General features: G+C 46.0%; 1 protein-coding gene and 1 long non-coding RNA gene across 2 annotated transcripts; one reads left to right on the top strand and one right to left on the bottom strand.

Moving 5' to 3' along the window:
* Window positions 1-1,729: 1,729 nt before the first annotated feature.
* Window positions 1,730-2,878, top strand: LOC105913866. The gene is made up of 3 exons (XR_001163366.3): window positions 1,730-1,886; window positions 2,504-2,554; window positions 2,683-2,878. It is a non-coding gene; the product is annotated as an uncharacterized LOC105913866 (long non-coding RNA).
* A 1,907-nt stretch (window positions 2,879-4,785) lies between these two features.
* LOC101766044 (formin-like protein 13) lies at window positions 4,786-11,259 on the bottom strand. The gene is made up of 4 exons (XM_012844099.2): window positions 9,944-11,259; window positions 9,668-9,864; window positions 6,156-6,394; window positions 4,786-5,845 (listed from the first exon to the last, which is right to left on the bottom strand). The coding sequence occupies exons 1-4, from the start codon at window positions 11,083-11,085 to the stop codon at window positions 5,051-5,053; spliced, it is 2,373 nt and encodes a 790-aa protein (XP_012699553.1). The 5' UTR covers window positions 11,086-11,259; the 3' UTR covers window positions 4,786-5,050.
* Between the last annotated feature and the right edge of the window lie 2,381 nt (window positions 11,260-13,640).

Below are 13,640 nucleotides of genomic sequence, written 5' to 3'. Positions count from 1 at the left end.
TACTACGCCAGAAATTTCCAAGGTCAGTGACTGTTTCATACTTCCATTCAAGTTCTGAATTCTGCTTCTCCATTCAAGCGTTTCTTTCACTGTTCAGAGCTTTTTTTTTTAAGTGCACTGTTCGGAGCTTCAGAGTTCTTCATTCGTAAAGTCATCTTCCTTCACAATAATTTTTGTAGATTCATGGATGAACATTCAAATTATTTTCACCCGATGGTAGACTCATTGTTACTAGATGTGAACATTTGTATATTTATGATTCTCTGAAAGCTTTTGCTACCCTTTCAATTTTGCAGGTTCAGTAGGAATTGGTGTTTGATTATTGCGCCACAACATTTTTCTTCTCCAAAGATTTGACCTGCAAATAATGCAACAGAAGCTTGTCCTTCTACCACTACAAATTGCCTTGGCGGCTAGGGATTTTTTTGGCGCTGCCAAGGTGTATAGTGTTTTCCTTGGCAGTGCTTGCAAACAGCTAAGAAAATACAATTTCATGGCGCGCTTTGTAAACAGCCAAGGAAATGTGCAACTTGCTTGGCGGTTTTTATCAACCACGAAGAAAAGTGTGCAATTCCTTAGCTGTTTTGTTGAGGTGCCAAGGAAAGTGAGCATTTCCCTGGCTGGTTTGTTGAGCTGCCCAGGAAAGTGTGCATTTCCTTGGCTGTTTTGTGTGTGCCGCCAAGAAAAATGTGCATTTGCTTGGCAGTTTTGTTGAGCCGCCAAGTAAATTTCATAATTTTCTTGGTACCTTTGAGACGCCCAACTAGATTGCGATGAAGAATATGTGAATAGTTCATCTTCCTCTTTTTAATCTAAAATTAAAACTTGTAACTTGTATTTATCCTTCATAAGAACTTCAAATTTGATGGTTTTTTTAAATTTTTCTAAAATCATGTTGTTTCATTTAATGATGTTTGTTTGTACGTTAATTGCTATTTATTGGACTTTTTTCCTCATGATTGTTTTCTCCACAAAAGTAGAAAATAGAAAAAATATTTTTTCATAACAATTGCTAATGTAACTTCATATTTTCTAATATTATCCAAATTTGAGGTGTATTTGAATTTAAAATTATTTTGAGGTACGTAAACTTCAAGGTTTAACTTGAGTTATATGAAACTATGTAAGTGATGGATCCATTTGTGAATAAAGTATGATCTAGTTTAATAAAATTATTTTAAACTTTATGGTAATTTTATGGACCGAAAGTATGTTTTCATGCCAAATTTTAGAATTTCCTGACCAAAATTAAATATTATTTTAATTACTCTTTGGTAATTTTGAGATAGAAGATTCAATTATCCCTAGTAAACAATTGAATTCCTCATGCATCTTTGGATGTGAGCCATAATGAAACATATGAGCCTAAATATTATTTTTATGTTAATTTTTGAATATTATTTGAGGTACATGTATTTCAATTTGGAATTACTTACTATAAGCATGCATGAATTCATTTAAACTAAAGAAAATAGTAAATCAGTTCCAAAATTTTTGAGACTCCTACACAACAACATATATATTTTATATTACATGTAAAAATGTATTTGAGTATATAACATAATTTATTTTTCACGTTACTTCAAAGGGTACCTTAATTAGTTGGAAATAAAAAGTAATAGTACGAGATACTTGTTAAGTTCGTCCGTGACCGTTAGATCGAACGAACGGCGGAGATGCACTTGGTCACCGTCACGACGAGCTGATGCACGCCCCTCGCGGCCTCCTTCAGCGCCTGGGTTGACGGCGGCTCGACGTAGTCGGCACCGGAGCGGGCAGCCATGGAGGCAGATCTTGCGAGGCAGGGTGCGGCAGCCATGGCGGCTGCGACGTCGACGCTCGAATCGATTCCAGCGGCGGCCGTCTACCAGTCCCACGACCCTCAGGTATCCGCCTCATGCTCCAAGAAGCTACGCAGTGCGCACATCTCGGACCATGTATGGCTTGAATCTTGAGGAAACTGTACTTGAGTATGTGTCTGCGGAATTAGTTCTTTTGGGGTCAGATCTGGCAAGCTAAGAACTCCATCTGGACGATAGGGATGGGAATCAAGTTCTAGGTCGAGCTCATTCTTACGTATATGTGATTTCATTCCTTCCCTTTAGCTGTTTCCGTGCACATGCAAACAGGTGCGCACCTTTTCTGAAAGATAGCTTCTTAGTTAGCTTGGGTACATCAATGAGCGTGGAAAATAGTTAGATTTGTTAGATCCGTATCACTGCATTATTCAAACATTTAAACATTATGGCATCGAAATGGTCGTGTAAATGGAAACTGTGACATGACCGTTAAGGTAGCAGCAGAGAGGTCCTTGCTCTACAGATTCAATTGCTTGCTCTACTGAGGAACTAGCCATTAAAGAAAGGCTTTACTTAAGGTAGCAACAGAAAGGTCCTTGCTGAGCAGCCATGATGTCCGTATGTTTGCTAGTTAAGCTTTTCCACTTGTGCCATTCAGTTTCTGTCACTTTCTCTCGACTATTTATTGATGCCTTTTTTATTAGGTGAGGAGGGAAAATGACTAATGATATGATGGGGGCCCTGCTTGTGATAAGGTGAAATTACTTTGCTAATTTTTCAGTTTTTTTTGGTAACATTTGCTTAATGCAATGGCTACTTTCAAAAGAATGACCCTTCTATACAGGTAGTACTATAATAGGCTCTTATTCATGATGAAATACAGAAAACGGAGCTGAGAAGAATATTGAGAATTGCAGAAAGTAGGAATTGTGGTGTGATAAAAGTTTATTATTAGTGTTTTATTTGATACTGGACAGTGATCTTTGGAGTTGTTTAGGTGGTCAGTGTACAGATCTATTTGTAAGCGTACAATGTCCAATTCAAGCTGTTATACTGGTTGAATAAAGCATAAAGCATTAATGGTTGCTCTGTATTGGATATGGTTGGATGATACTAAATTTTATTGTAATTTTTTTTTGCTGGTGGTACGTGTTTCCTTGGCGGTTGGCAGTCAAGGAAATCACAAATTCCGTGGCAGGGCAGCCAAGGAAAACATATTAGCTTGGCGGTTGAGGGTGGCTGCCAAGAAAACTAATTTGCTTGGCGGTTGGCATTTTTTCTTGGCAACATGGAGTTTTTGCCGTTGTCCAAGTTTTCCTGCCAGCCAAACTGCCAAGGAAACAATTCTTGGCAGCCAGGCTCTCTACTCTCGGTGGAGGTGGATTCTGCTTGGCGGTCGGTTGCCAAGGATCATTTACTTGACGGTTTTGGCATATTTCTTGATGGTTTTTGGCTGCCAATGCAATTCCGAGCTTTGGTAGTGTATAGATATGACAATCATGCATTAAGCTGAAATGGATATTTGTACATCGTAGTAGATACTAGATAGCTTCAGTTCTATTCAGCCAAATGTACATTTTCTGACTGTCAATTGATATGTTCCATGCTGCTAATCACATTCCTTGTAGTACGTCACACCTCGCCATATTACCGAGAGTCCTCCCCACAACAAGGAACACAATTGACAGTGTGGAGATGACGATATCAAGCGCGATGGACACGATGTATGTGTTGCCACATTAAATTATAATCAACACTAAACTATCACCAACTCAAGGTTAGTTACGTGCGTCAGCACTCGCCGCGAATTACGTACGTCAACACTAAACCCCCAGGCGGCACGCGCGACAACCTTCGTGTCCGCGTCTTCATCGACAGTAACTACGTAGTTGTCGAACCGTTCCCGCGAATTGGCTAACATGTCCTGCTTGGCGGACTCCGTACGTGATTTATGCCTTTGGTATATCTATCAACTGAATAAGGCGCGACCTAATGTGATATGGGTCGTCGTCGCCGTGCATTCAAGCTATCTAGAGTGTATCCAGAGCTGCTTGCACGCTTGAGTCATACATGTGTGTCATGCGTGGATCTATTGGATACTCAATAAGTATATACCTAAATAATATATGGAATAATGAATTGTGTGTTTCTGTATCGCTAACCTTTGGACAATGGAATCATGTTCTTTAGCATTTCCTTTTTAGCCGATTAACATATAGGAATTCCGTATCAGATTAGTGAGGAATAAGTCCCTCCAGGTTCTTCCTTGTTGAGGCTCGAGTGTTGTTATGGAACCTATGAGATGAACTCCTAGACCCATCGAGTTCTTCCCCTTTGTATAGCTTGCTAGGCTCAAAAACCTATGAAAACATCAGAAAAGGTTTTTCATTTTTTCATATAAACTTAATTTTTTTAGGCTTCTGGCTCTCCGAAAGCTGCAAGAGGAGTTCACTATTTGAAACTGCCAGGAAGCTCCAACAAAGTAAGTAGAGATCGAACTTTATATTTTTATTTTCTTTACCAATAAATATTAGTTATCCTGAAAGAAAATCAGTATCACAATCATTACTTAACACTCACAAAAATAAGCATTGCTTAGCTTTTGGAGATAGTGATGGTTGCATAAAATAGTTCTCTTTTAGCTTCACGAAAGTACAGAAGAATCGCTTTAGTGCCACTTCTCCTTATCTTATTTTGGAACGCTTTATGTTATGCATTAATGTATTACTATTTTATATGTCCAATCGTTCTCATTTTCACTTCGCTGGCGCCACTGTGGTATCCATCTGTTTTTCGTACTTCATCATGGTGGCCTTTCCATCATCATTCGGCACCGTCAGGCCTTCAAGTTCTCATGCTGGCTCCAGCCAGCCATGTGTGCAGGCCCTTGATTGTGCAGGTGTATCCCATGACTGCTACCTTTTCTGGTCTAGATGCAGAGACACAGCAGGCTTCTTTCTGAAGTAACCTTACTTGAATATTGGAATAATTCTTAACATGTCACTCTCTGTTCATATTTATCACAGCTGCAAAAGTAGAGAATGAAGATACCATAATACAGAGACAAGAAACGTCTGCCTTTGTACAGCTATATATCATTTAACCTTTGTAAAAAAAACTATTACACAGTGACTTTTATCTCCTGAGTTCTGATATCGACTACACATGCTCAACTCTGCAAGAATCACTGCCCTCAAATCCGAACAACTAATCCTACACATCAAAAAGCGATGTTTCCTACTAGTTCCTCTTTAAGACGACGAGCTGTCCTCTTCGGAGGAGCTCGGCTCCCTCCGCGGCTCGTACCGGCGCGGCGGCAAGGACGTGCCCGCCGAGACGCGGAACGACTTGCCGGACCCCATCATCACCCTCTCCGGCGTCCTGCCAACGTCCCGGCACACGCGGTCCAGAGTCGACAGGAAGTCACTCACCACCATGAAGATCCTCAGCGGATGAGGCTCCTCCTTGGTGGCGTCGCCGTGGAAGTACTCTGTGGTCTCCTTCACGCGCTGCAGCGCGCTCTCCCCGGCCGTCTTCACGCTCTCGATCTCCACCCGAGATCTTCCGAGGAACGCGTCCATCGCCTCGAAGAACTTCTCGCTTGCACCCTGATTGGGACATGTCTCCTTGAGCTGCATGATCAGCTTCACCTTCTCGAGGTCGGTTTCGAGCCTCGAGACATTGCCGATCAGCGTATCCATCTCCAATGTGGCCGCCCTCTTCACGTTTGAGAGCTCACTGCTGAGCCCAGCAAGCACTTTCAGGCCGTCCTTCTTGAACTGCTCCTTGCTGGTGCTGACAGGATTTACCACTGCTGTTTGATCAGAACTGAAGCCTTCTGATCGGATGATCTCTTGTACCACGAAATGGAGCACTGTTGTGTTGCCGTCAGTCGACTTGATGTCCGCAAGCTTGAGAAGAGTGTCAAGTTTGAAGGCCCTCGCCTCGCCTCGATTAGTTCCATCATTCATTCGGTTCCCAGTCTTGAGAACTGCATCAAGCAACTTCAAGAATAGCTTGCTGCTTCTTAAATCTGCACAGGCTGCCTGAAAAAGTTCTGAAGAAATATTATGTTTTGATAATTGGCCTGAATATACCTATTGTTAACTGAATTGGCATGAAATCCATCAGTTTCCTATACACACAAACTCTACAAATCCTATAACAAATGTACAGTTACCAAGCGTTTATTTTAAACAACTAGTAACACACTTGTGGTAGGAACCAAGAATATGGCACTTATTTTCTGAAGAATGGACATACATTTATTTAATAAAAAAACGAAGCATACTAGTTAGTATTAGAGGAGGTGTTATAATATTAAAATGTAAAGGTTGAATCATCATAGCTGTTTACCTCCATGGTACCAAAAGAATTCTTTAAATAATTCACTTCAGTATCAAAGTTTGCTCTGTACAGCAATGCATCTACTCTTTTGAAGGCAAAAGGAACATCAAGTACGTCTTTCAGAAAGCTCTCTGCTGGATCAAGTTTTGATATGTCACCACTATAATCTTTTAATTTCAATTCTTCTTCTTTGGTCGGTGCCATCTTAGCTAGTGTCTCATAGAACTCAGACCCCAAATCTCCGCTTCCTGTTGAACCATATATTCAAACCATATTAGTTAAAAGAACCAAAAGTCACATAGTGACTCTAACTGCTACCACAGAAATCACAGATTGACTTAAAGAAAATAATAAGACAACAGCAACCGCAGATTGACTATGCATCTCAATATCTGAAATAGGATTATATGTGCTATGTACAGACCTGGTGCAGGTCCTGGAATTATGAATGCGCTGGGAATATTAATGCACAGCATTTTCCATTTGTCAATGGTGTCTAATTACGTGGCTCATGTATCACACCAATAGTATATACAGGTATTATTCAGTACTGTAAATCGCATCCTTGAAATCAAAATTGAAACAGAATGTATAGATGAGATATGTTCGTTGTGAACAATAAACAAGGGACACGAATTGATGTTTGTTAGATCCAACACCAATAGCTAATCAATGTTTCCATGTGCCTGCATAAGAAAACAACTGAACCATTGGCCCACTACCATGCCGTGAACAGCATAACCTTACTCCACAAAAGGAAGTCCCACAAATAGCTCTTATCATTGCTGTTTAAATAATCATCACCAAAATGTTTACAGTGCTAATAATTCTAGTTAGTGTATGCCAGATAAGGAAGACACCTAAGTGGTAAGGTAAGAAGAAATCTGGACATAAGTCACACAAGTCACTTCCAGAACCAATTATGGGGATAATTACGTATGTTCTACAGCACAAAATAAAATAAATCCACAAAAGAGTGCAACGGTAGTGGATCAAGTGGCCATCATACCCAACAGCTCCTCTGTACTTTCTTTTTTGCGATCAGGTAATTAACAACTCCTCTGCACTAATTAATCAAAGAGATAGCCCCCAGATTCTGGCATAACACATCAAATTGCGCATGTCACAGGAAATGGTAATTTTGGTCGAGAAGAATTTATTGGACCATCGCAAGATATATTTCTTATGCTGACAATAGGGATTCACCCCTTCTCACCCTCCTTGTGGTCTTATAAATAGCACGCAACATATGGAATTTTTAGTGTTGAATATAAGATGACTCTCAGGCAATTTAAAATAAAAATAAAAACTGCTTAACTCTTGACATGGTCAACTAATAAGATCAATGTACTTGTTTATAAGTTTATTATAAGAAAACACATCAACTAATCAACAACTTAAGACCAAGCAATAGAATGCCTAAATTTGGTATTGATAACCCCATGATGTCAAGACAATCATGAAATTAGTGAACCTACTGCAACTACTTCTACAAGGGACTGAGCTGGTGAGAGGTATGGGTGTACACCCCCACACCCAGGTCCGAGTCATCTTCCAATATAATGAGTGTTTTTTTTTCTTCTAATTGCAAAAGCACCTAGTTTCTCATAGGTATTATGTTCTTTCATTTCACTAAATTAATTTATCAAATGAACTCTTCCTTACTTTTATAATGGATAAATAACAGTTGAAATCTATCAGACATTAGCTGAAAGAAAAGCAGGGCTAGGCGTATTAGTTGATGAATTCATATGACAAGTTTCAAGAATATTAGCTGAAAATTGCAAACATAAGTAAATAATGTAATTCCACCATCATCAACATCTATTGTCCACCAGATTTCCTTCTCCTATAAAAGATTTTATGCAACAAATGAAAATGGCACATCTTTTGGGAATACAAGAGAAGTTGACGAGCAGAGGATGGTGGAAATGATTGAAATTCTTGAAATGGATATGCAAGTTTTGGGCAGCAGTTACAGTTTTACCATTTATAACTACAGCTATTACCAAGTTAGAAAATGCATTAGAAGGTAAAGAACCTGCATCTTTGTGAAAGATGCAGCTCACCTCTTTAATACATGTCCTAATCTGCGTCCTGATCTAACCATAACCTAACATGACATGACTGATGATGCTATATCACTGATGGTTCGCACAAACATCCATGCCAGCTAATCAGACCTTAATACCATAGCTACATTAGAAATGAGATTAAAGTTTTTTTTTTGGAGGCAGTAACCGAAGCGGAATTATCAACAACAGAATCTTATCTGGAACATATGACGTGTTACAAAGATTGCAGAACTAGTAATGCTAAAATTATCATCGTCGGAACGCATTGCCTTTTAGTCTATGTTATCGTGAAAGTAACCCCTCACCAGAAAAATCTTGAATGTGACAATTGTGGTCAAAAGGCAGGACAGGTATAGGACCCCTCACTATCAGCACAAATCTAAACAAAAGAAAAGGTGCTTTGTAGGAAGTAGGAGAGATTCCCTGGTATACTAAGAATTTGTAGGTAAGCAATACGACAGTTTCCCACTCCTAAAAATTGAGTAGATCTTCAGGTATAACCTGAGAATATAGGAGGAGGGATAGAATGGCATGTTTAGCGACCAACTCTACAAATTGCAGACTGAATAACATATGAACGACTAGAATGTGGACTGGTGAACAGTGCGACAAGTATGATGCAAACCCTATAGGCTATAGCCACAAGAACGGCATCCAGTGGAACAGGTTGACAGCAATATTCTGATCAACAAATAGTCATTAGCTCGTCGGTCGCTTAAAAGCTATTTTCATTTACCTGAAATTTATCAATTTAAGAATAACTCCCAAGAGAAATTCCCCAATAAATTAGCCTTCCTTTTCTTAACTAACCAACAACAGTATGGTGGCCTATTTTGGCAGTATTTTAAAAGCTGCCAGCCATTCAAACAAAAGAAAGCGCCAAATCGCATATTTGAGACAGTCAGGTGCTAGCGCTTGAGAGTGGTGCCAAGCACCTAGGTTTTGAATTTTGAAAAATGAAAAACTGTCCTTTGGATTTTCAATGGACCAAAGAGCAGCAGCACCCCAATCACTTGTCAAGTTGCTGTGCGTACTCTGTTAGCAGTAACTAGATTGTACTGTGAGGACACGTGAGCATTGGGATTGCACAAGAGCTTTAGAAAATCCCAAGCTTCAGCAGGGGACCAGACCAGAATTATGATGGTAAAAAACTGAGGCCTTGTTTAGTTGGGGAATTTGGGAGGTGCCAAATTACTGTTACAGCACTGTAGCACACTGTAGCGTTTCGTTTGTATTTGTGAATTATTGTCCAAATATTGACTAATTAGGCTCAAAAGATTCGTCTCGCAAAGTACAACAAAACTGTGCAATTAGTTTTTAATTTCATCTACATTTAGTACTCCATGCATGTACCGCAAGTTTGATGTGATGGGGAATCTTCTTTTTGCATAGTGTCAAAGTTGGGAGTTGGGAGTAACTAAACATGGCCTGAGAACACAAGCTCACCGTGCATGAGTGCTCCAATCACATCATCCGACGTCACATTGAGCGCCTTGAGCATGATCGCGACGTTCTGCAGCCGCTTCGGATCGAGCAGCCGGCTCTCCTGCTTCCCGGCGCCTCCCTTCCTCGCCGCCTGATCGGAATTCCCTGCGCCGCCAGTTTTATTCAGGAACAAGCTCTCCATTGCCGCCTCGTCCACGCTGCATCAATCACCGCGGGTTCACGTCTCAGTGCAAAACGATGAGGCGTTGAGGAAACACGAACGGGAGAGGGGCGCACCGGAACGAGTCGGAGTTGTTGACCTGGTCCCAGACGGTGGTGCGGCCGGAGATGGCGCGGAGCTTGTCCCAGTGCAGCGGCTTCAGGCTCGGGGGCTTCGGCGGCCGCGCTCTCCCGCCGTGGCCGTCGGGATTCTCGCCTCCCCTGTCCTGAGCAGAGGGCTCCGAGGAATTGGTTAGCGCCAAACTGGCAAGGACAGCGGGGGGTGGGGACTCCGTGGGCATCGGTCGCAGCAGCCTCTGCCTCGGCGGCGGTGGGGGCGGCGGCGGACGAGCAGGCCGTGGGGGATTCGCTTGTGGCGGAGGCGGTGGTGTGGGCGCGGGCGCGGGAGCAGGCGCTGGCGGTTGAGGTTGAGGAGCAGTTGGCTCCAGGCCGCTGCGCTGGCTCGTGCTCCGGCTGAACGAGGACTTGGCGGTCTTGGGCGCGGTGTAGAACGTGGCCTGGTCCTCGTCATCGGAGGAATCCCCCGTGGTGGTCATCGGCGGCGTGGACACCGGCGGGGGCGGTGGCTGCGTCGCCGGCCGCCTCAGCGGCGGCAACGGCCGGAGGTCTGGGCTCGGCTGCTTCACGAGCGCGAGCGGGCGGAGGTCGGGGCTCTGTGGCCGGTGCCGGCCCACCTCCACCATCGTCGTGAGCGGGTCGATGTATATCGCGTCGGACGCCGTCGAGCTCGGCGGCGGCGACGACCTCTGGTGCCGCGTGCTGCTCCCGACGTCGCTGGCGACCCTCGCGGCCGCGGCGCCGGCGCGCGCCGGCTTCGCGGCGCGGAGGGCGGCGGCACCGCCCCCGCCTCCCCCGTCGGAGCGGCGCCGCCGCAGGAGGAAGCACGAATAGAAGGCCACCGCGAGCGCGACGAGGCCCGTGGCGAGCGCGATGGCGATGGCGTTCGTCAAGCCGCCGCCCTTGGACGAGGACGACGTCGCCGCCGCCGCGGCACCCGGCGTGGGCGGCGGCGGCGGCGGCACGATCGAGTCGTCGGACCCCGGCGGCGGCGTGGAGTCGATGGGGAAGAACGGCTGGTGGAGCGACCGCCGGGGGAGACCGCCGCCATCGGCCCCCGCCTCCGCCGACAACAGCGACGCCCCAGCTACCACCACCACAGCGAGCAGCGCGCTCACAGCCACCTCTCTTCCTCGCACCATCGAATAAGCTCTGATAGAACCCCAAAAATTCTCCCAAAAACACCTGAATTCTCCTCCGAATTTTTTTCAAAATTCCGGTGTCGTTGCGTCAGTTTCTCTTTTGGGGCGTGGCCTCCGGGAGGAGAAGTGGGAAGGGGCCGCGTCACCGAAGTGGCAAAGGAGTGTGTGCGCTGTACGCTCCACGAGCGTAAAAGAGAGCGGAGCGGAGTCCTCGTTACGAAGAGTCAAAGACCAGTACACTGACATCTGGGCCCCGGCTTCCGGGCACGAAGCAGCCCCACAGGTCAGAGGGTTACTGTACGGAAGGTTGATTCGCGATGGAACTTCTCGCGTTCAGGTGCGGGAGGTGTCGAGGTGAAGCGAGCCAGCCGCCATTTCGGCGTGTTCGATCGGTCGGTCGCACGAGAGGACCACCCGGCCCAGGGGAACCAACCATCAGTGCTGAGCAATGAAGCGTGGGACCCGCCTGTGCTGGGCCACGCGCGTCAGCATCAGGGCCACCCGCCCGTCGCGTGGCCAAGCAGTAAATGAAGTGGCCATTCGTAGTAGTACTAGACTGGTAGCAGCAGTAATCCAGGAGGAACCGAGAGAGCGTGGGGACACGACGGGCCCAGCGGAAATCTTACGGCCCTCCTCAGTCCTCACCTCGGTTGCTTTCCCTCCTCCCCTCCTTTTCCTACCCACGCGGCTCCAGCCCTATGCATCTACGTCTCACTGCCGAGCGGGACCCAAGAACTCGGGCCCGCGTGGCGGTGGGTGAGATGCGTCGGTTGGGGACCGCGACGGCGTGAGTCACGGTGACTTCCTCGTCCTGTTTCCCCCCGCCAGCGCACGGCCCGGCCGCGGCCGTCGTCGTCGCCTGCGGTGGGGAGACGGTGACTCGAGTCGGGGCGGTGGTGGTACAGTGCGCTCGTGCGTGTCAGTGAACTTCAGTGGGGCTAACTCGCAGGGCGTGTCGGTACGTGGGGGGAGTGGCGGTGACGTGGCACGCGGCGGCGGGCTCGCGCCGCTGGCACGGCCGTGGGCGGAGTGGCGGCGGTCAGGACTCAGGCGGTGGGATGTGAAACATCATGCAGCGCCGAGCTGAGGGGAAATGTTCAGGATGTGCAGTGCAGAGCATGGCGCCTCTGAACTTGAGACAAACTGTGATTGATGAGATAATCTTGAGAAGAAACGGTGTAGAGGAGAGGAAAGGCAACACATGGAGTGATGGAGACAGCTTGAACTCAGGGTGAGGGCGAAAGATGGTTGCGAATTTTCTTTTCCTGTTCGGAGATTCGTCACCGGCTCCAGCTTCCACTACAACCACCGGATGCATTGCTTTGCACAGCGATTGTGGGGGAAGCCACGTACATCCGCGCACAGCGCTAGCGCGTGTGAGATCGTGGAATCGCCGGAGTGCCACGGCGACTTGACGAGGGAGGGGGATGTAGCGCGGGAATCCAGGAGAAGTTGGCTGCATAATTCAGTAGCAGTACATGCAGAGGAAGACTTTGGGGGCAGCGTGACCAGGAAATTTTGCCGAAATTTGTCAGCATTCGAGAGGAAATTTGGGCATGTTTAGTTTCCCCCAAAATACCAAATTTGACACTATGCAAAAAGAAGATTCCACATCACATCAAACTTGCGATACATGCATGGAGTACTAAATGTAGATGAAATCAAAAACTAATTGCACAGTTTTGTTGTACTTTGCGAGACGAATCTTTTGAGCCTAATTAGTCAATGTTTGGACAATAATTCACAAATACAAACGAAATGCTACAGTTGCGCATTTATGACAAATTCCCAACTTTGGCACTCCTAAATTAGGAACTAAACAAGGCCTTGACTGAAACTAACCGACACTTTCTTCTCGTCAATCGACTGACGGAGATTAAACCGACTACCGCTATCGATCCGATGATGATGATGACGATGATGTTAGAGTAATCCAAACGTGCTGATGATGATTCACGCGCGCCAGGAAACAAAGTTGCAGTCCTGTCCGAGAACTCCTTTCCAGGCTCACATTCATTCCAGCTTTTGACGCGGCGTTTCATTTCGTCCGCTTCAGCCTTCTTCCAACTCCTCTTTACGGGCGTCCAGTTCAGAGCATCGCCGTCCTCCGAAGCAAGCACAATGCCGCTGCCCGAGAAGAGCCAACGGCCATCCTGCAGCAGTGCTGTACCCGTTCACTGTTGTCCGCCTTCCGTTTGGTGCGTGCGCCTGCCTGCAACTTTTGCGCCCATGTGTGCGGATCCTTGCTCGGAATGGAATGGAATGTACGTTGCTTGGGACCCGACCCGACCGCCTGTTAGTTGCACCGTCACGTTGCTGAAGTGACTCTAAACTCGTTGCCTCGTTGGTGTCAAGCCACATCGTTCCCTTCCTTCCCCGAATCAATGAGCCTCCGAAAAGGAGAAATGAGAGCAGGACCAGGGACATGGCACATCGCCGGCGAAAGGCGGTGAGTGACGTCCGCGCCCACCCTGTTAGGGTGCGTTTGGTTGCGAGGACGAAGTGGGACGGGACGGGACGATCCCACTTCGTCCCGCGTTTGGTTGGAGGACAGG

This window comes from Setaria italica, chromosome II, assembly GCF_000263155.2.
Source record: "Setaria italica strain Yugu1 chromosome II, Setaria_italica_v2.0, whole genome shotgun sequence".
Taxonomy (NCBI): domain Eukaryota; kingdom Viridiplantae; phylum Streptophyta; class Magnoliopsida; order Poales; family Poaceae; genus Setaria; species Setaria italica.
This window is presented reverse-complemented; position numbering and strand designations above follow the sequence as displayed.